Consider the following 20152-nt stretch of genomic DNA (forward strand, 5'->3'; position numbering starts at 1 on the left):
GTTACCATGCCCAGTTTAATATGGGAGGGAAGAAGAGGAGGAAGTCGGCAATGGGATCAAAGCCTAGTGCAGAAGTGTAGCAACGGGAATGGTAGCAAATGCTTAAGGACTGTATAGCTCTCTGGCAGGAAACAATGGCATAATAGCCAAGCCAAGGGACTCAGTGGGTGACAGGAGGCTCTTCTTTAATGGAGATCATAAATTAGATATTAGAGCTGAGTGGTGGTGGCGCACGCCTTTAATCCCAGCACTCGGGAGGCAGAGGCAGGCAGATCTCTGTGAGTTATAGGCCAGCCTGGTCTACAAGAGCTAGTTCCAGGACAGGCTCCAAAGCTACAGAGAAAGCGTGTCTTGAAAAACCAAAAATAAATAAATAAATTAGATATTATAATACGATTAGATATAAAAAGGATAGAGTTAAAATTGTTTTGAGAAACTACAAAGCTTAAATAAGTTGTTTATAATGTCACCAAGAATACAGATAAAGAAAGAGAAAAAGTCAGAGATAGTGGACATTCAAATCATGATAGGGCTGCAAACTTAGGCTGAAGAAATAAAGGATCTTCCTGAGAAAACACAGAGGGAGATGTGTGGAAGAAAGGCGCTGAACAGCCATCACCGCCCCAGAAGGGTCTTGCCATCAACAGTTGCATGACTGTACGGAACTAATGAAAAGGAAACCGTGGACACAGTTCTTATTCCCTCAGAGTATGTACCGTATTCACGCTATGGTAAAGGTGTGTCGGCTGACTTTAATAATGAATGAATGTGAGGAGTTTATCCTCCACAAGGCCCAGTATGTCAGGCATGTTTTGAAGTTAATACAGTTTTTCCACTTCCATCTAAATGAGTGCTATGAACACGCATCGTTATTCATACATACACTTGAAGACATAACGAACTGGGGTTCCTCTATCAGAAGAAGGGGTTAATTTAGGTTTCAGTCACATCATCCGGCTGTCAGAACATCCAGGTATATTTACACAGACATTTCCAGTGGGCAAGGAGCCTGGACATGCACTGCTCTGTGACCTAGTTTTCTCCTTGGACTCGGGTCCACTCTTGGGTTGATCATGGCCTCTCCTCCCCTTGGCAGGTCAGCTCTCACTGACCTTTCCTTCTGTGCCAAAAGTTGCTACTGTCAGTCTGGATCTCTAGGCTTCTGTGGAGCCAGTGTGCAGTGGTCCCGTTTCCATATCCCAAGCCCACTTGGCTCTCCTTGGGGAGCTCAGATCCTAAAGGTCTCAGGGTCTTCAAGCAGATCTCTTCTTTGACTCTCAATGTTAGCATTGTGGTGTTCAGGTCTTGTGGAATTAGATTTAGACAAAGAATTTTACGCTATTGGGGCTCCCTTAAAATAAAGATTTGGGTCAAACCATGGGACAGAGCCAATTAACATATATTAGGTTCCAGTAACATACAAGAACTTTGTTTTTTCAAGACAGAGTTTCTCTGTGAAACAGTCCTAGCTGTCCTAGGCCTCCTCACTCTGTAGACCAGGCTGGCCTTGAACTCACAGAGATTAAAGGTGTGTGCCGCCATCAACACCCAGCCTGAATCAATTTTAATTTAACAAGTGTGGGATTTAAGAGACTCAACCTTTATATATTACAGTTTTTCCTTTAAAATTTTAACATAAAATATAAAATAGTAAAAATATAAAATTGAAAAATGTAAGATTTAGTTATCCTAATATATATAAAGAGAACTTGAGTATTGTAACATTTCAGGAACTTGATAGTTTTGATATGATAAGCCCTAGATATAAAAATTTATTATTTTTTATATTTAGATAAATATGTCTATCACATCTCTCCATTCCAAGCCCCTCTGTAAGAACTTAGAAGTTTATAGATTAAGGAGGACAGACATACAGTCTTTTCCCTAACTAAGAAATATATACTCCAGATCGCTCCCTAATCAGAATTTTATTTTCTATGCTTGGTAAGCTTGCTCATCAGTGTATTTAAAAAAAAACAAAAAAACAAAAAAAAACTGTATCCTTAGAGAATGGAAAGAGTTAATTTTCCTTAAACAGGAGCAATTTTATTTTCCTTTATTGAGTCAATAAAGCTAACTGTCGAAGAGGAATAGAAGGGAGCACAACTCTATCACCCATGTTGAGTCATCAGCATTGGGGAGACATTTCACCATGAGGTAAGGGGATTGCCACTAGAGACTCTGCTTTAGGCCCCACCTCCATCTTAGAGCATTTAGTCCATGTGAAGTAACCCCAAATTCCCATTCCTTCTTGACAGAATCTCTCAAATATCACCATCTAAATGATGTGAACAAGAAGAGATAGATATCCACCCTTTTTAGAAGGGAATTTTCTGTTTACCTGTCTTGCTCCAGGCTCCCACCCCCACCTCCTTTCACGCCAGCCTGAGTCATTGTTATCTTCGCCATAAAGCCGGCAGTGACTTTACTCTTCACTCTGGAGAAATTCCCTTCCTTCTGACTCTTGTTCCAGCTGAGATCCAAATGCTCTCTCTCTGTGTGTGTGTGTGTGTGTGTGTGTGTGTGTGTGTGTGTGTGTATGTGTGTGCGTATTAATGTTTCCTGTATAAATTTTGTCAACCCAAAGTGTCACATCCTAGAAATGCATTAGTATAAGTTATGCATATTATATATTCTATGTAAATAACATATAACAATCAAATATATTATGGGTTTCATGGCCATTTGTTTGTGTTAGGAATAGTCAAGATCCTATTTGTTTGTTTGTTTCGTCTGTTTGAGATAAGCTCTCTCTATATAGCCCTGGCTGTTCTAGAATCACTCTGTAGACCAGGTTGGTCTCAAACTCACAGAGATCTGTCTTCCTCTGCCTCGTGAGTGCTAGAATCAAAGGTGTCTGCCACCAAGCTCTGTCAGTCTCTATCAGCTATTAGAAGTGTTGTCAATCTTAGTAATTTCATTGTTCTGTAGAGCATATATACATACACATCTTTGTGTTAAAGTTGGACATTCTGCCATTCTGCTATCTTAAGCAAGGTTTGTTATCTCTAAATAACCAAATGAGCTGCAAAGCCCACTTGTGGCATCCTGAGGGAAAGGTGTCTGTCTTTTGACTGCCATCCCTGTTGCAAAGGGTGTATGTAGCTGGAAGAAAGGTTAGAAGTGTGGAAAACTTTCACTTTCAGTCATATGAATGACATCCAGAGAGTCACTGCTGTTTTCCTTGTGATGGCTGTGCAGAGGAAGACTACAATGAAGGTTACTAATTCCTGGCAAAATACACTTCCTCAAACATGGTCTTTACTAGATAAAATTGTGGCTAGCTTTAAAAGAACATGCCAGGCCAGGTGGTGATGGCTCATGCCTTTAATCCCAGCACTTGGGAGGCAGTCTGTGAGTTGGAAGACAGCCTGGTCTACAGCCTGGTCTTCCAGGACATCTAGGGCTATTACACACAGAAATGCTATCTTGAGAAATGAAAAAACAAAAAACAACAACAACAAAAAATCCATACCAGGATTCTACTATTTGAAATCAGATAGTAGCCTAATCCAAGTTCAAGCTACTTCCTAGAGTGAAATTAATTTGTACAAATTTTAAGATTCAATATTTAAACATTTATATATTTTACAACAATATGAATCTTGAAGATTACAGTTGACACACAAGGATCTGACATTTTTAGCAGAGTAAGCACTACAAGTAAAAAGATGCTGCTGGCTGGGCTACCAAAGTCCTTTTGAAAAAATCTATGCAGTAGGAGGTGAGGCTACAGAGAACTCTGCGCCAGCACTTGAAGCAGGCCAGACTAAGAGGGTGTGTGTGTAGAGCGCAGCTAAGCTTCTGATTCCACAGTTCAGAACTGAGTTTGTTCTGTAAGGTGAGGTCCAACAGTGCATGTATTTATTTATTTATTTATTTTGGATTTTCGAGACAGGGTTTCTCCGTAGCTTTTTGGTTCCTGTCCTGGAACTAGCTCTTGTAGACCAGGCTGGCCTCAAACTCACAGAGGTAAGCCTGCCTCTGCCTCCGGAGTGCTGGGATTAAAAGCGTGTGCCACCACCACCCGGCCTTAACAGTGCATTTATTATAGTTAGATTTTGCATATGTAAACTGCACATGGTTGTGTTACCAAGGAGAGAAGGTGATGATGGCGAGTTGAAGTGAATTCTCAAAAATATATGCTGCCTCCATCTCCAAGGGCCGAGATTACATGTGTGTGCCACCACATCTGTTTGTAGGTGGTGTTCGTGAACCCAGGACTTCATGTGGGCTAGTCAAGACTCTACCCATTGAGCGACATCCCAGTTCCCCCAGTTTTAACTTTTCTGAATTACATTATACAGCAACCTGTGCACACATATACTTTTGATAAATAAAACCAGAAACCCTTGTATTACTTACTTTATATTGTTGTGACCTAAATACCTCTGTAAACAACATAGAGGATTTATTTTGGTTCATGGTTTCCGAGTGCTGAGCCTATGGCAGCAAGGGCAAACATTAGGGTGATGTGGGAGTGATTTCTTTCTAATCTGTTGCTTTCATTGGTTAATTAATAAAGAAACTGCCTAGGCCCATTTGATAGGCCAACCCTTAGGTAGGCGGAGTAAACAGAACAGAATGCTGGGAGAAAGAAGCTGAATCAGGGAGTCGCCATGATTCTCCCACTCCAGACAGACGCAGGTTAAGATCTTTCCTGGTAAGCCAGCTCGTGGAGCTACACAGATTATTAGAAATGGGTTAGATCGATATGTAAGATCTAGCCAATAAGAAACTGGAACTAATGGGCCAGGCAGTGTTTAAAAGAATAGAGTTTCCGTGTAATTATTTCAGGTAAAGCTAGCCGTGCGGGCGGCCGGGTGCCAGGTACACAGCCCACCGCTCCTATTACAACATTAGGGCAGCGGGAAGGAGCCTCTTCTCATCAGGACAGGACAGAGCGGGTACCTTGTGGAAGCCTCAAGGGCACTCAAGATCACAGATTCTTTACCCAAAGCCTTTACTATTCCACACTGTTGCTCATCAGAGTCCACACACAGCAGCCACGGGACATTCGGATCCTAAGCCATCCACACACAGCAGCCACGGGACATTTGGATCCTATGCCATCCACACACAGCAGCCACGGGACATTCGGATCCTATGCCACCCTGCTTTGCATATTCACTTATTAACTGCATATCCTGTTTCGATTCCCCTTTGGCAAAAATATTGCCTGTAACAAAATAAACTTGCTTTTTAGAAGTTGTCTGTGTGGAGGAGTGGAGGTGCTGGAGAGATGGCTCAGTGGTTAAGAACACTTGACACTCTAATAGATAGATAGTAAGTTCTGAAGCCAGCACTCACATGGTGGTTTACAACTATCTATAACTCCAGCTCAGGATCTGGTGTGCTCTTTTATCTCCATGGACACTGTAATCATATATGCAGACACACAATTTAAAAGACACACTTGTGTGTAATGTATGTGGGTATGTGAGTTCGTCCTTGTGTGGGCACACATCTCAGGAGTCCAGAAGTCCTCGCCTGTAACTTCTGCCTTATTTTGTCACAGGGTCTCTCACTCAGTCTGGAGCTTGCTGATCTGGCTAGACTTGTCGACTGGAAAGGCAGTGGGGACCCCGACTCTGACTCTCTGCACTGGGATTGTAGGTGTGCAGCAGTGTTCAACAGTTTTTACTTGAGACAGGGTTGGCTGCACAGAACACGCTGAATTTGAATTTACAAGACGTGCCTCTCTCTACTGAGTACGAGGCCTAACAGAAGGCCCAAACCATCACACCTAGCCTTTTTTTAAAAAAATGTGGGTGCTGGAGTCTGAAAGTCTTCATGACTCCATACACTGCCCTCCGACCCATCTCCCCATCCCTCATTTTGTTACCAATAATATATTTTATAAGTTGAAATATGTCTGCTCTTCATAGAATGAAATCAAAGAATGAAAAGACAAGCATCTTCCCGCAGTAAAGCGTTTCTGGAAATGCATAGGTGACACTAAACTCCAAAAGTATAACTGCCCATATAACTGGAATTAACAGTTAATACACTGTTTACTGAAGATAGTCTGAGTTTCCTTCCCATAAAAAAATCTTGGTACATATAGGAAGAGCAGTCACTAAATCCAGGCCAGCTTGACAGTTAATAGCACTCACAGTGCTATTTAACGTGCTTCAGTTTCGATGTCCTCCAGTATCAGCTTCTCTAGAGTGCTGGGAACTGGCAGTCATACACGGTATAGAGCACAACATAACTTCCTTAGAAAATGGACAAATCTGCGCCTTCAACAGTGAGCATCTTGTGTAACTTCTCTTCTTTCAGAAGAGAAAGTTAGCTTAAGCATCTTGTTCCGCGCCTGTCCAGTTCCACAACTGAGTTCATTTTCTCCTCTCACTGACTAATCATATCAAAGACTGTGTCTTCCATGGAGTAAGAGGCTGACAGTGTTTCGATATGAAAAATACATAATTGCATACAAATAATATACTAACGTCTCTTGGTAACATAGGAATCCTACTTGAGGGCACTAGATAATCCTTATGTGCATGTATAAACAATGAACAAGAAAAACTAAATCTGACTTTAAAATGATTTTGAAGGTTGCCCAATCACTATAATGGTCATACCTAATTTTAAGAATATTTACTACTGTTTTTCAAATGTGGAAAAACTGTTCAATGTTTTTCAACCTAACATCTAATGTCCTCTTAATGTTGGACTAGAGCACACTGAAGAGGGGGAGGTGCTCCTGAATGCAAAATTACCTGATTACATTTGGTTCATTATTTATGACTGAGGTTCATACTATTTAAGTCCTCAGTAATTTCCCTAAGTACAAACCTTAAAAACAAAACATTGAGAGTGATCATTAAACACTAAGTTTAATTGTAATGTTGAAAGTGTTCGGTGCATTGCTAATCCCACCAAATTTCAAATAAATTGCCAAACAATTATACAAAAAAGAAGAAAAAAAACACTTTTATTTTCCACAAGGAAGAGCAATAGGAAAAATGAAATCATTTTCCACATAGTTTTCTTAGAACGGAGCCTACAAGGACATATTCAGCACCAAATAAAAAAGATTACAAACAGCCATAGAGTATAGTCTATACAGCAAACATTTAATATTGCACTTTGTTTCGCCAACATTTTGGATTTTACTTTTCCTAAATGAAAAATTAGGAAGCGATCTTGAACACTAGAGCGTGACTGTGACCCTCACATTAAGCAGGAAATTGACCAATACTTAGAAAAATGTAATGCCTCTAAGTGAGTAAAGAAATATTTAATGGTAAAAATGAAACTTTATGTCACCAAGTCTTAAAAGAATTTTGTTATCCAGTGCCAATTTTTAGCATATTGGTCATTCTTGCTTCTGTAATATTTTGTAAAATGGTAGTGAGTGCCCCGGAGCCATGCCTATCAACAATTGTTCCCTAGTTAGACAGAACAGGAAGAGTAAGAGGCATCTTCAGACAAACCCTCCCAAACAAAAACAACACCACCAAATGCCCTTAATGCCAAATATCCCATCAGCTTCTTTTGAGGGGGACATTCACAAAATGATTTAATAAAAAAATAATTCACCCCCATTTCCTTATTATTATCTAGTATTAGCTTGCTTCGGGAGCACAAACCCTTTAACCGAATCACTTAAAACGCGATTCATTTTTACAGTGGGCTTTCTTCACCCTGTCAGCATTATTTCAAACATGAATTGTCTTCCATGTTTTCTTAAAGGCCACTTATGGAAAAGCCTATTTTGTATGAAGCTTTAAGACAGTATTTAACCAGGTCAAGCACCAAGCCAGAGTTACCATTATTTTCAGTCACATTACTAACTGTGGGTTAGATGCCAAGGTAGATAGATGTAACACCCATTTCACACATATGCTGCGATAGAGATGCTGGTGTGTCACTAGAAACAGAAGTAAACTCCTAAAAAAAAAATCATTTCACTTTGTATGTGGGAGGGTGGGGTTTTAAATTTCCCCATGAATGCTGGTACTGAAGTGTTGTCCTACCTATAGATACTCTTCAGATAGGAAAAACTAACACACGGACAAATTAAAGCTATTTATCTCAGCAAACATTCTAGTACTTGTAATTATGAAGTTACACACTTTGGAAACAAATTTGGGATTTTACTCTCTTAAACTTGAGGAAATATATATCAAGCTACTCCAATCATAATTGACATACACATTCTGGCTTATTAAAGTACTTTGCATCGGCAAAAATGATTTCCAAACATATGTGTTTTGGAGGTAATGAAGTAACTCTGTATAAAAATAAATGCACTTTCCCCTCCCTTCACTAGTGACTAGACAACTTTCATTTACTTTTAAAAGTAAAAAATAGTTTACAGAGCAACAGCCCTTAACTCTGTGCTGGTGCCTGCCCTGCTGTCTGTCTTCACTCCACTCTGAGCTCTAGTTTCTTCTTAAATGTAATGATAAGGGGATGAGGGTGGTTATCAGTTTTGTGTATGTCCCGTTTCTGAATTTCCCTCTCCAAAAAGCCAACCAAACAACAACGACAAAACAACAACAACAACAACAACAACAAAACAGTGCAACGAAACAGAAATAGCATTCCGACAGTTTGGCAAGTGATGCAGTCACCTGAGATTAGTGATTTTAGGCAGTCAGTAACAACATGCTGCTTCGCTGTCAATAGTAGAAAGGCAACACATTCTCAAAGAAACCAGGGTACCGGACCCTCACCAAGTCTCTCATCAGCTTCCTCCCCCTTGTCTTTTCCCCCGCATATCTGTTGCGGATCTACTACAGTAGGCTGCAAAAACGTACAGCAAAAGGATTGGCTTGAAGGCATTTGATGTTTGTAAATAAATCCACAATAGGATCCCAGCTGAAGAGGTGATACATGTCAGCCTAGTAGGACAATTCTGAGCATGTGCATACGCAGGGAGAGTCCAGGCTACGTTAACTTAAACAGAAAACAAAACAAAAAACCACAAACTGTCAGTGCGTTTCTTTTTTTTCATGTAAAAGTTTTTCAAAGCTTTCTTTTGTTCCTTGTTGTGCTGAACACAAACAAGTTTCATGAGTATCAAGAGTCTGGCATAAATGAAAAAAAAAGGAAAAAGCTGTAGTGACATTGAACTGCACAATGTAAGCATTGAGCATGTGCAAATTTTCAATCAGAAGGACCCCGTCCTTCTTTGCAACGGTGTCTTGACACGTATGACCACAGGCTAAGAAGACTGCTCTTAGCGTGTGCAGTTTTAAAGGAGAAAGCTTAGATCTTCAAGCATGTCGGAGCAGCCCCAGAACGCTGCTGTAGGATTCTAAAGCACGGTCACTGGCTGTTTCACGTATTTGCCCCCTTTCCGGGCAAAAGCAATTCCACTTCCTCTGAAAAACGTGTCTCCAAGTTACTTCTCTGTCCTCAGCCGGAAGAGATAGAGTTCGGAACCCACATCAACTTGACTCATTCAAGTGTTCCTTCAACGAGAGGGGCAAGATGGTCTGTCCTCAGATGACTGATCAGGATTTGGATCAATCTAGTAGAAAGAAAATATAATTTTCAAAGTTAACCTGGTAAGGTATAGGAAGAAAGCAACATGACTGCTTCTGAGTACTAGTCAGCAAAGGTGAGCAGTTTGTCAGTGCGCATATGTAATGCCCTAGCCAATGGTACCCTAGTCTCTCCAGTGGGCTAGATTACCAACATGATTTACAGCTATGCACAAATACCTCAATTTCACAAGTTATGGGAAAATATTTTTTTTTTTTTGGTGCCTGTCCCGGAACTAGCTCTTGTAGACCAGGCTCGCCTCGAACTCACAGAGATCCGCCTGCCTCTGCCTCCCGAGTGCTGGGATTAAAGGCGTGCACCACCGCCGCCCGGGAAAATCTTTTTTATGGAAGGGATTTTCACTCAACATTGCAGGACTTAACCTCAGTTATACACTGTGTACACCATCAAACTACTCAGCTCCTTTGTAAAGTATATTGTGGTCTTGTCTTCAAATGTCACTGCATCTCTTCCCTAGGCTCTGTGAACAATGTGCCTGGCTGTCCTGTGAATGTAACTCAGATCTGAGAGCAAGTCCTGTTCACTTTAAATGTGAGACAACCCCAGCACTTCACAAGTGTTACGCCAAACGCACATTTTTGAAGAAAAGATGCCAATTACCTTTTAGTTAAATCACACTCCAGTGCTATTTTGGGTTGTACAACGTTTAAATTATCTCACATTCATCTTGAAATGTGAAAAGATTTTATGACAAATTAGATAAAAGTGAGCGACAGATATTCATTCTTTTCAAATGCTCCCCTTGAAAGCTATGAACGCTCAAAGTAAGAGAGCAGCAAAGAAAGAAAAGGCAGACTACAAATAGATAAAACTTGTGAGAAATGGCAGAACGTTTTCAGTATATAACATATTTTTATGACCTTAGTAAGACAGGAAAAATGTCTACTCAAAAATTTGCAAAAACAGATTCTTAGTCCCCTATAATGAATGAATATTTTACACGAACACATCCAGGGAAGGTATTTCTCCAGCTATGGTGTCACAACAATTGGTTTCAAAGTAAAACCAATGTCTTTAAAGTCTAATCAGTAGGAAAAAGTATAAACTATAAAATAGTGGAATAAAGTATATAACAGAGTCTCTTGATTTATAGTTATTTTGGTTATCAAGGCCAATTTGACAGATCCTATAAAAATGTAGACTGTTGGTTCCAGTCATGCTAAAAAAGTCCTGGAACTGTTGACCCGACCCCTTTTTGTCCTTTAGCTGGGCTGCTCTCCCTGCCTATGCTGTCCTGCCTGTGAAAAGCTACTCAGTGTTTAAAATCCAGTCCTCTGACTTCTAAGGCCCAATAAATAGTTCCCTAAATGAGTGGTGTTTCCTAACACTACCGATGCTGATTTTGCTTCTAAGTTCACTTTTCTTACTACTTTGTGAGCGTCCAATGTATGCAAGCACTCATCTTGTTCACACATGTGCTGAGTGTCATCAATATGAAGTACATAATAATCTAGCAGCGGAGGAATGCTGTTTAAGAAGCTATTTGCAAACATCTTCTCTTATGACTAAGAATACTAAACTATGCAAGGATTAGATTGGAAAAGGATTGTGGGTAATCTAAATTCTACCTACTTAATTATGCTTATAAAATACCCGGTCTCCTACTGATGCTTTAAGAAACAATCATTCATTCAAGAATGGCAATGGCTCAACTGGAGACTGACCATCATCTTATTTTCTGAATGAAATCTTACTCGTGTGTCAATGTCAGGAGACCTGACATTAATAACTTTTAAACTGTTGTTCTAGAATTCTTTTATCAGGAAAACCAAGAAGCCACTATCTTTAAAAAGCCTCTATCTTTTTAAAACTCTGCAACTGCTGCTTTTGAGGAGACCCAGCATAGTTCCTACTTGACTTGGTGCTTACCTCTGAATAAAGAGGAGGAGGCAAGAACCGAAACTCCTGGATATACGCAAACAGTGGTCCTTGAAGAGCTCTCTCAAAATCATCACAAGCACTCATTGGTGCGAGATTATTTCGTCTTTGTTCCTCGGTTACTACTTCTGCATAGCTGGGTGGAGCTGAAGGAAAAAGATACACGCAATTCGAACAACATGTTCTTATGCATGTCAAAATACACAGAATAGTAGATATTAAAAAAATGTCATGTAAAAGAATAATTATTTGTTTGGTGATTAAAACTAGGGAGACATACAACAAAACTTATTAAGGTCACATATGCTAACTAAGGAAAGATAAAAATTTAACTAGGGTTGTAAAATATTGAAAATAAAAGAAAAAGTCTTAACAACAGAATAAATTTAGATACGTATAATCAAATTACCTTCAGGTCTTTCCGGGAGGGATAAACCAAGCCAGTTCATGTTCATACTACACTGACTGCTCACACTTGAGGTTCTGCTACCAAATGGATGAAGAGGAATGGTACCGATGACAAGCGGCAAATTAAGAAATAAATCCATAGCTCCAGGAATATCCACATATACCTAAAAAGTGAGCAGATGCTAAAGTCAGCATTTGAAGATTTTTCTTTAAAATTGCAATTTCATTTTGATATTAGCTGGGATCTCTTTTAATCTCTAAAAAATTTCTCTTTTATGTGCGATGGCTTAGGTTTATGTGAGGCAAAATGCACACAATATAACATCTCATACATATATCTACGCTCCACCAAACTAGGAAAAGCCAAATTAGTACCCCACAGATTCAAGATGAAAGTTGCAAGAACATCTTACAGTAACTCTTACCATTAGTGAATACTCCACACGGATTATACTACAGTCAAGGATGGAGGGGGACACGGGTGGAATTTTTAGCAGCTTGCCATTCCACGTCTCTGTCTTCCCAGATGATAGGGACTCTCCACGTAAGTTTGCCACAAGCTGTTTGACTTCCTTCATTTTCCCTTTGGCATAGAAAGCCTGTGTTTGGTAAATGGCTGCCTTTGGCACTACCATTCGGGAGGAGCAGTTCTCAATCTCGGCAAATATCTGTATCGATTCACCTGGAGAGGGGACACATTTATTTACTCTTAGGAAACAAATAAGCAAACACACATTATCAAGCATAGACTTTTGAAGCTCTACAAACTCCATGGAGGAAAAGCTATCCTACAGAAGTAAGCGCGGGAACTGTCATAAAAATAACCCGCTCACTCAGTGACTACACAAAAGAAAGTGGATTTGTACACCTCCCACAGCTTTACTAAGGAATGCCAGGAGTAGCAACACTGAAGGTCTATACAAAGTGCTCAGTAAAGTCAACTGCATCGGGGGCACCAGCCTCACACATACCTGGGGTGTAGCCCTTCCTCTCGATTTTGGCACTTAAGGATATGGGGCCTGAGGTGCAGAACCAGCAACAGAGTGTCTTGTCTTTTGTGCCTGCTTGGGGTGACTGGAAGAAAGAGAGAAAAAAACATCAATGTATGAATTCATAAGAATACCAGAATGTTCTAAAAGTCAACTAAGAGAATCAACTTTGTTCCCAAAACATGTTTTTAAAATTATATCAAACTTATATATTTATATAAACTTCTATTCCATAAAAGAAAAAAGAATGGGTTAAAAGCTGAGTACCCTATTCCAAAGCAGACTTTTAGCCCATTGTTCATGTGTAAAAATAATAAAAACTAATCAAACAAGTAAAAAAAAAAAACCCTTTCCAAATTCCGCATAAATTGTCTTAAACTTGTTGTAATTCTAAATGGCAACATCTTATTTTGAAAATGTAAGCAATGTTAGTAAAATGTAAAACACATTTTATGTGCTTTAAAAATGTTAATCATTTGTTTAAAAAATTCACTTGACACCGAATTTCAATTAGTATCATAAAATGGAATTAAAAAGAAATTATTTTTCCCCATGAAAGTGATGCATCCCCATCGTTTGACAACCATCCGTAACTGGAATAGATGTGGTACCAGGCTGTGACAGTTTCAGGAAGAGCTTTACGCCAGCATCTGAAACGATCATTACTGTTTGTCAACTAAAGTCATTTAGGGGCCAGACCTCATTATTGCTGTGTTCTGCATAAAAGACACTTCATATCACACACCGGACTTGTAAATCCACTGAGCCGAGTGTGAAACACAGCACACTCTTCATTCACTTGTGTGCTCTACTCCTACTTTAGTTTAAAGTAGGTATTTTTAATGGAATTCAAAAATTGCTTTTAAAGTTATGGAGATGGCATAGATTAGGTGGCTATTCTGTCAGAAAGTAAAGAAGAACTTAGTAATCTCTTACCAGTAATGAAGGAGTGTTGATATCTATATGCTCAAAGACTGTAAATTCCTTCTTTAATTTTACTGGTAGAAGCCAAGGCCTATGCAATTCAGCTTTCACCCAATAGCGCACACTACCGTGTCGGCCTTCGAATGAGGTAGCAAGTGGTCTGTGCAAATATAAAAATGGATATATTAATCTTATGCCTCTTTCCATCAGAAGAAACCCGTTACATGCTGTACTGTCTATGCAGCGCCACAGGTAGAGAGCTCACAAAGTCCCCAGCTGGACCAATGCGGTACCACATGGGGAGTCGATGGGGAAAGGCATTTATTTTCCAATAATGATATGAGTTAAATGTAACAGAAATTCTGTTTTTAATGCCAGAAGAATACAGTCCCTTTAAGCTAAAGAGTCTACTTTTAATGGTGGTGGCAAAATCATGAAAGTTAAATGAAATATACTTGAAAAGGTAGATATTTTAATTTGAAAATAAAATTAAGAATGGCCTTACTATTTCTATATAAAAATCCTAGACCCCAATCAGTCAGAAAAAAAAAAATTCCGTATACTGCTCTACTTTCGTTAGCTAAGAATTAGAACCTCTTTTTATAGCAACTAATTAAGTAAAGTACAAAATAAGCCTAGAATAGTCTCATGATTTTCTATTTCATAAATTCATAGAGATGGAGAAGGTGCTTACACCCTGTCTACTCATATTCTAAGTCCCTGTTGGCTGTTTTCACCTTTACTTCCCAAAGCTTGAAGACAAAAACACTCCCATTAGCCTCTGTCAGGAGAATCAGAACTGTGTCTGGACGTGGCCAGATGGGAGGCCTATTGTCTGCACAAGGTTTTACCAAGGAGTCTGAGAAATGTCCAGTGCTTGCTTAGAGGTCAGAGGCCACAGTACACTGGTAGAAGCACCCATATTTCACTCTATGTAGACTTCTAATGTACAATTAGTAAACACAGAATTATATACATTCAAGGCTGTTATTATGTGCTAAGTGTATTCTATAGATCAATTGGTTCCAGTTTATAGGTTTTAGTATCTGCTATAAGGCATTATGCAAAAATGTTTATATTCTCTCCCAGAAATCTGTTAAAATTCTAAGAATGTACTATATTTCAAGCTTTCCACTAAGGTAGCTCTGACAGACATTTCCTTTTAAGCCCAGGTTACGGTATCTTATGTAATGTCCCCAGTAGCAGTAGCTCTGTGTACAAAAGCTACCGAATTTGTGTCTAAAGAACAGGCCCCTCCTTCAGTTAGGACAGTCTCATCTTAGCATTAATCATTCACTTGAGCAGAAACGGTAGAACACTGAATTCGGATCCAATGGGCTGATTGACAGCTCTCTTAATAAAGTAATTGATAATCAGCTATCTGATCAGAGACTTACTATTTGATTAGCACCTTCTGATTCACCAGTGCTAGATTAAATATTAATGTTTTCTATCCCTCAAACACCACTTGTAATACTAATAACTGGGTGTGCTTTCTGTAATTTTGCCACATTAGATTAAAAATAGCTCCTTCTCTTTAATACATTGTTTTCCTTGACCAAGTTTCTGTAATGAAAGGGGTTTTTTTCAAAAAAAAAAAAAACCTGAAGAATTTATGGAATAATTATAAGATTGTGTGTAACTAAGAGTGTTCAAGAAAAAAATCTATTTCTTGTAATACTTACGTCTGTGGAAGCTCGAAGCTAAATGCATATTCATGCCTTCCTGAATGAATAGTGTTGAAGCCTTCTTCAGAATTGTCATCATCTGAAACGAACAAAAAGAAAACAAAACCTTGTCGTTAAATGTCTACATTCTCAGGTGGCAATCTTCAAGAGTGTTCTGAAGGATCCAAGCCACCGGCCTTCATCTTCATTGTTTGCTCCAGCTAAAATAAAAACCCTTGTTCTTCATCTTCCTCACCACCAAAATGGAAAGAACGGGGATGAGGAACACATACTTTATAGGCTATTTTATTTTAATGGGGAAAAAAAAGATTCAACAGAGAAGAAAAATTCTATCAAATACAGGATTCAACAAAAGGTTCAGGTATCAAACTCCACTGCTATCTCGGTCAGCAATTGTTTACATAAATGTGCGGATGTAAAAAAATGCTTGTGTAACTTTTTTAATTGCCTCTTTTGGTGAAAATTGAGTTTCTTGAGGCAAATATTCCTGTTGCACCCAGCAGGAAGCAGAGGTGGGAGGACCTCTGGGACTCTAGGCCAGCCAGTGGGGACCCTATCAAAAGGGTGACTGCGATGTCTCAAAGGTTAAAATATTCACTTAGACAACATTCAAACCTCAATTGGTTTTAGCAGCACCTAAAATAAGCCCTTATACGTTTACTTTAATAACAAAGGACTGAACTTAAAAGTAAGCATTTTTACAAAGATAACATTTTGTTCAACACCCTTAAGAAATGAATTGTGATTGGGTAGTTTCCACTTCAGAAGGGTGTGGGTGGGGGGTAATGAGTTTTCATTTTACAATCAACTTGTTTTGCTCCAATTCATTATTTTTGTCATGAAAACAAATTAACAAAAAAAAAAATTTAGAAAAGGCTTGGGGTAAAAAAGTCCTTTTGGCTGTCTAGGTAACACACCAGCGCCTTATTAGCTTTTCTTGGTGTGCAATCCTTTTTAATAAACTGGGGGGTGGGGGCGGGCTGCCTCCTTATCATTATACTTTTCTTCACCGAAGTATTGGAAATACACAAAAAACCGTGACTTTCATCCCAAAATTACGGTGACCCGCCTCCGTCTGGCACCGCTGCCCGCGCCTCCCGGGGAGCCAGGGTCCTCCGCCCGCTCCCTCCGAGGCGCCCAAACTTCGCCTCGCTCCCGGCTCCCTTTTGTGCCAGCTCAGCAGTCTCATTGAGCCGAGCCGCGGCCGCCGCGCCGCCGTGGTAAACAAGTGCCTGGCTGTCAATCAAGAACTAGACTGGAGCAGGAGAGGACCGGCCTAAACCGGCGCTGAGCAGATCCCAGCCGGCTCGCCCGCGCGCGCCCGCGGCCCGCGCGCCCCGCTATACATACGGCATACGTCGCGCGCGCCCGCTCGCCAGCCCGCGCAGCCTAGCCTGCTGCCCGGGGGCGGGGCCTCGGCGCGCGGCGCTTCCGCTTTCCACGCCCCAGCCGGTGACCGGTTCGATCTGGCTCGGGCCACCCTGACACCTTTGCTGTTACAGCCGGGGGGACCCGGGGCCGCGGCGGCCGGGAAGCGACGCCGCGGGGAACAATGGGCGAGGTCAGGCGGGCAGACGGCGGCGCGCTCCCTCTCTACCCCCGCCTGCCCCGCCGCTGTCACGTCCCCTCTCGGGTCACCCAGGTACCGGCCCGGGACGACCCAGCTCCCCGACCTCCTCCCGGTCCCACAGCAGCGGCCAGGGCCGCGGCCGCGGGGGAGGGGAGGGGTGGGCGGCTGGGGCGCCGGGCCTGGAGGGACCTTTACCGGCGCACGCCGGTTCACAGCCTCGCCCCAACCGGCGCGAGCCGGCTCGCCCCACCAGTCCCTGCCCAAGCCAATCAACGCCTGGCATCGCCTTAGCAACAGGCTAACAAACCCGGCTCCGCCTATCGCCGGGCGCCCGAGGCGGGCGCTCAGCTACCAAGGCTAGTTTGAGAGCTCCCGGTTTGAAGTCATTGAAACTATTCCAGCCTTAAGAGCTCGTCCACGCGGAGCCACGCTCGCGGGCACCTCGCAGGGTGCAGGTAGTTTCCTTAAGCGTGCAATCATGGTGCAACGGATGCAGTCTGGGTCCCCAGAACTCGTCCTACTTTCTCCTACTCCATGGTATTAACTCTTCCAGAAAAACGCCTTTGTCTCTTCTTACTAAAGGCTGCAACGACCGAGCAGGTTGAAACGCAAATTCATGTGTCTGCTTTTTTTTTAAAACAAGAACACTGTCATTAGGTATTGTATGCCCTATCTGGGCCCCGGGAAGGTTAACTAGGGAACCATTTCAGGATGCAAAATACCTCGGTGTAGCTGCTTAAATCCTATGAATGGATTCACCTTTAGATTTAAAAAAAGGATATAATTCTGTGTAACTTATAAGCATCTTCCATTTCTCACTTGCCTTAGTTCAATTAACATCTCCACAAGGATGTACGTTTTAGATACTGAAAAAAAATAAAGTGCGCTTCTTCTATCTTAAAATTCGTCAGTATTTGCACTAAAATACTGCATTAGAAAGGAGAAACACAAATTACATAACCAGTTTTAACATTATATTCTTCTTGGACTAGGAATTAAGTCATCGCCACCACCTGACGCGTGTAACCAATCTGCTGAGAGCAGAACAAGCGCCCCTCCTCACCATCCCCCAGAACTGGTCCGAAACAGGATTGAACCGCTTCTAACAAAGGGTGGAAACTTAGAAAAACAAGCTTGGAGTCGCCTATATTTCCACATTGTAACCACTTAAACAACAGATTGCAAATTTCAGGACCCCTTCTCCCTTTGACAATGCCTTCATCTTCCTCATGTACCACAAAACCAAATCCGATGTACTTAACAATTCCATCTGTCTGCCGTGGGTTTCATTGAATCCACGTTCCAAAGTTAGACATGATGCTCGAGAAGAAAATTACTGACCCCGAATGGCTTTTAAAACTGACTTATTAGTTTGCATAATGATAGATATTATCCCTTAAAAAATAAATGATGCTTGCTGTACATTTTAAAAGGAATTGGGAGAAAAAGGGGAAAAACACGTGGGGTGTTGATGCCATATGTCAAAATAAGCCCTGGAAGCCCTTTATCAAAGAACAATAATCGAGTCTTTAAAGTCTTTTGCATATGAATATTAAAATCAGATATATCTAGCAACCTTCTTAAATTGTCAGTACAGTTCTTTTATTTGAGCTCATTTTTGGGTCTAAGATCATAAAATAGAGGGGAAGATACAATATTGGACTGCATTTTCTGCAAACGAATCTGAAAACATTGGTAAAATGACCGAGTCAGATTTAAACACTATAAGGTGCAAAAGGATTCCAAGTGCCCATGGCAGATCCGAAGCCGGCTAGAGATGTAGTTAGTAAGTGCAGTTTGCAGTCACTTTGCAGACGCCTGCATGTATTCTAGCTTAACACGCTTGAACGTCAAGGAGAAACTACATCTTCTAAGTTTGCTAACCTTTATCAAACTGCCGGTTTGAACTGCATTAAATGAGATTAAAGTTCTCATGCAAAGAAGACCAATCTAGTGACTAGTATAAAAACTTACCTCTTTCGTGCCCGATTAGGATGTCTTTATGGTTGAAATATTCTACTTCTTCAGTGTAATTCTGTGTATAGGCAGTATTGGAGCCGGCGTTTCTAGATTCCGTCCAGCGTACTTTCGCATGTCCTCTTGCATGAATTTTAAGAGATTTTACTCTGATTTCCCCAGTAACTTCTAAATTCACCCTTCCTGAGACAGTGTCTCCGCTAGAATACACGGGGACATTGCTGTCATTAAGACAGTCAAAGCTTATTGTCAAACTCTTCACCTTTCCCAGCACCATGATTATAACAAAATCTATAAAAATATAATGTAAGACCAAAAAAAAGTCAAGATCGCTTCTAAGATGTGATCTTCACTTCACACTGATCAGTGTCTTTGCCTTGCAAAGAAAAAAATTCTTGCAGGCCGGATCAGTGATTGTCTACAAATAGTTCATTGAGATTTCTTAAAAAGTCAGGGCAGCAGGGAAGCTGCTACTCCACGCTCCTGCTCCTTTCAGTGGTCTCCTTACAAAGACGGGCGGCTGGAGGCTGCCAGCTCACTTTAAGAGCAGCTTTGTGAAAAACAACCCCAGTGCGCAGGCGCACGCCGCGGCTGGCGGCCAGCCTCCCTGCGCGCTCCCTCCCGCGCGGCGCGCGCCCCGCTCGCCGCGCGCTCCCGCCCGGTGCAGTAGGTGTGGGGCGGGCGCCGCCGGCTTCTGGCTCCTGGGCACGGCCGCCGCGATCGGCAGGCGGGCATAGCGCCACCCCCGTCCTGCACGCGCTCGGCGAGCCGGGCAGAGGGTCTGCCCGCGCCCGGCCGGGAGAATGGGAGAGTGCGCGAGGGCCGCGGACCCCGAGGAGGACGTGCGAGCCGTGGGGGAAGGGGAGAAACCGGTTGGGCAAGCGGCTGCTGACCCTGACTAAGCTAATGAATATCAAAAGAAAACGTAATAAAAAGCAGACAAATATTGTTCGTAGAAGAAAGCATTGTTGCCTTGGACCAGCAGCACTTTGTGGGCTGGGTGGCACTGGACTAAGCCAAGGCCCGAGGAACCGTGAGACAATGCTCCAGGGCGGCCCTTGTCTTCAGGGGCCTTCCAGACTCCTGCAGCACCGAACAACCCAGTCCTCTGTGTGTAGGCCTGACCACTTCCTTGAAGGGAGAAAAGCCCTTTTTCAAGACACCACCTACTCCTCCATTTACAGGGGATGACGCGA

At 41.6% G+C, this 20152-nt stretch overlaps 1 protein-coding gene across 2 annotated transcripts; it reads right to left on the reverse strand.

The window, feature by feature from the left end:
* Positions 1-6911: 6911 nt before the first annotated feature.
* On the reverse strand, positions 6912-19482 carry Arrdc3 (arrestin domain containing 3). Of its 2 annotated transcripts, none has more exons than XR_012910913.1 (8): positions 18954-19470; positions 15407-15488; positions 13734-13881; positions 12780-12882; positions 12234-12490; positions 11810-11972; positions 11392-11584; positions 6912-9487 (listed from the first exon to the last, which is right to left on the reverse strand). XR_012910913.1 is itself a non-coding variant. In XM_075976409.1 (8 exons), the coding sequence occupies exons 1-8, from the start codon at positions 19231-19233 to the stop codon at positions 9431-9433; spliced, it is 1245 nt and encodes a 414-aa protein (XP_075832524.1). In that variant the 5' UTR covers positions 19234-19482; the 3' UTR covers positions 6912-9430. The 2 variants fall into 2 exon arrangements, 1 of the variants encoding a protein (XP_075832524.1); XM_075976409.1 differs by having other exon boundaries at positions 11392-11546; positions 18954-19482.
* Positions 19483-20152: the final 670 nt, after the last annotated feature.

This window comes from Microtus pennsylvanicus, chromosome 6, assembly GCF_037038515.1.
Source record: "Microtus pennsylvanicus isolate mMicPen1 chromosome 6, mMicPen1.hap1, whole genome shotgun sequence".
Classification (NCBI taxonomy): domain Eukaryota; kingdom Metazoa; phylum Chordata; class Mammalia; order Rodentia; family Cricetidae; genus Microtus; species Microtus pennsylvanicus.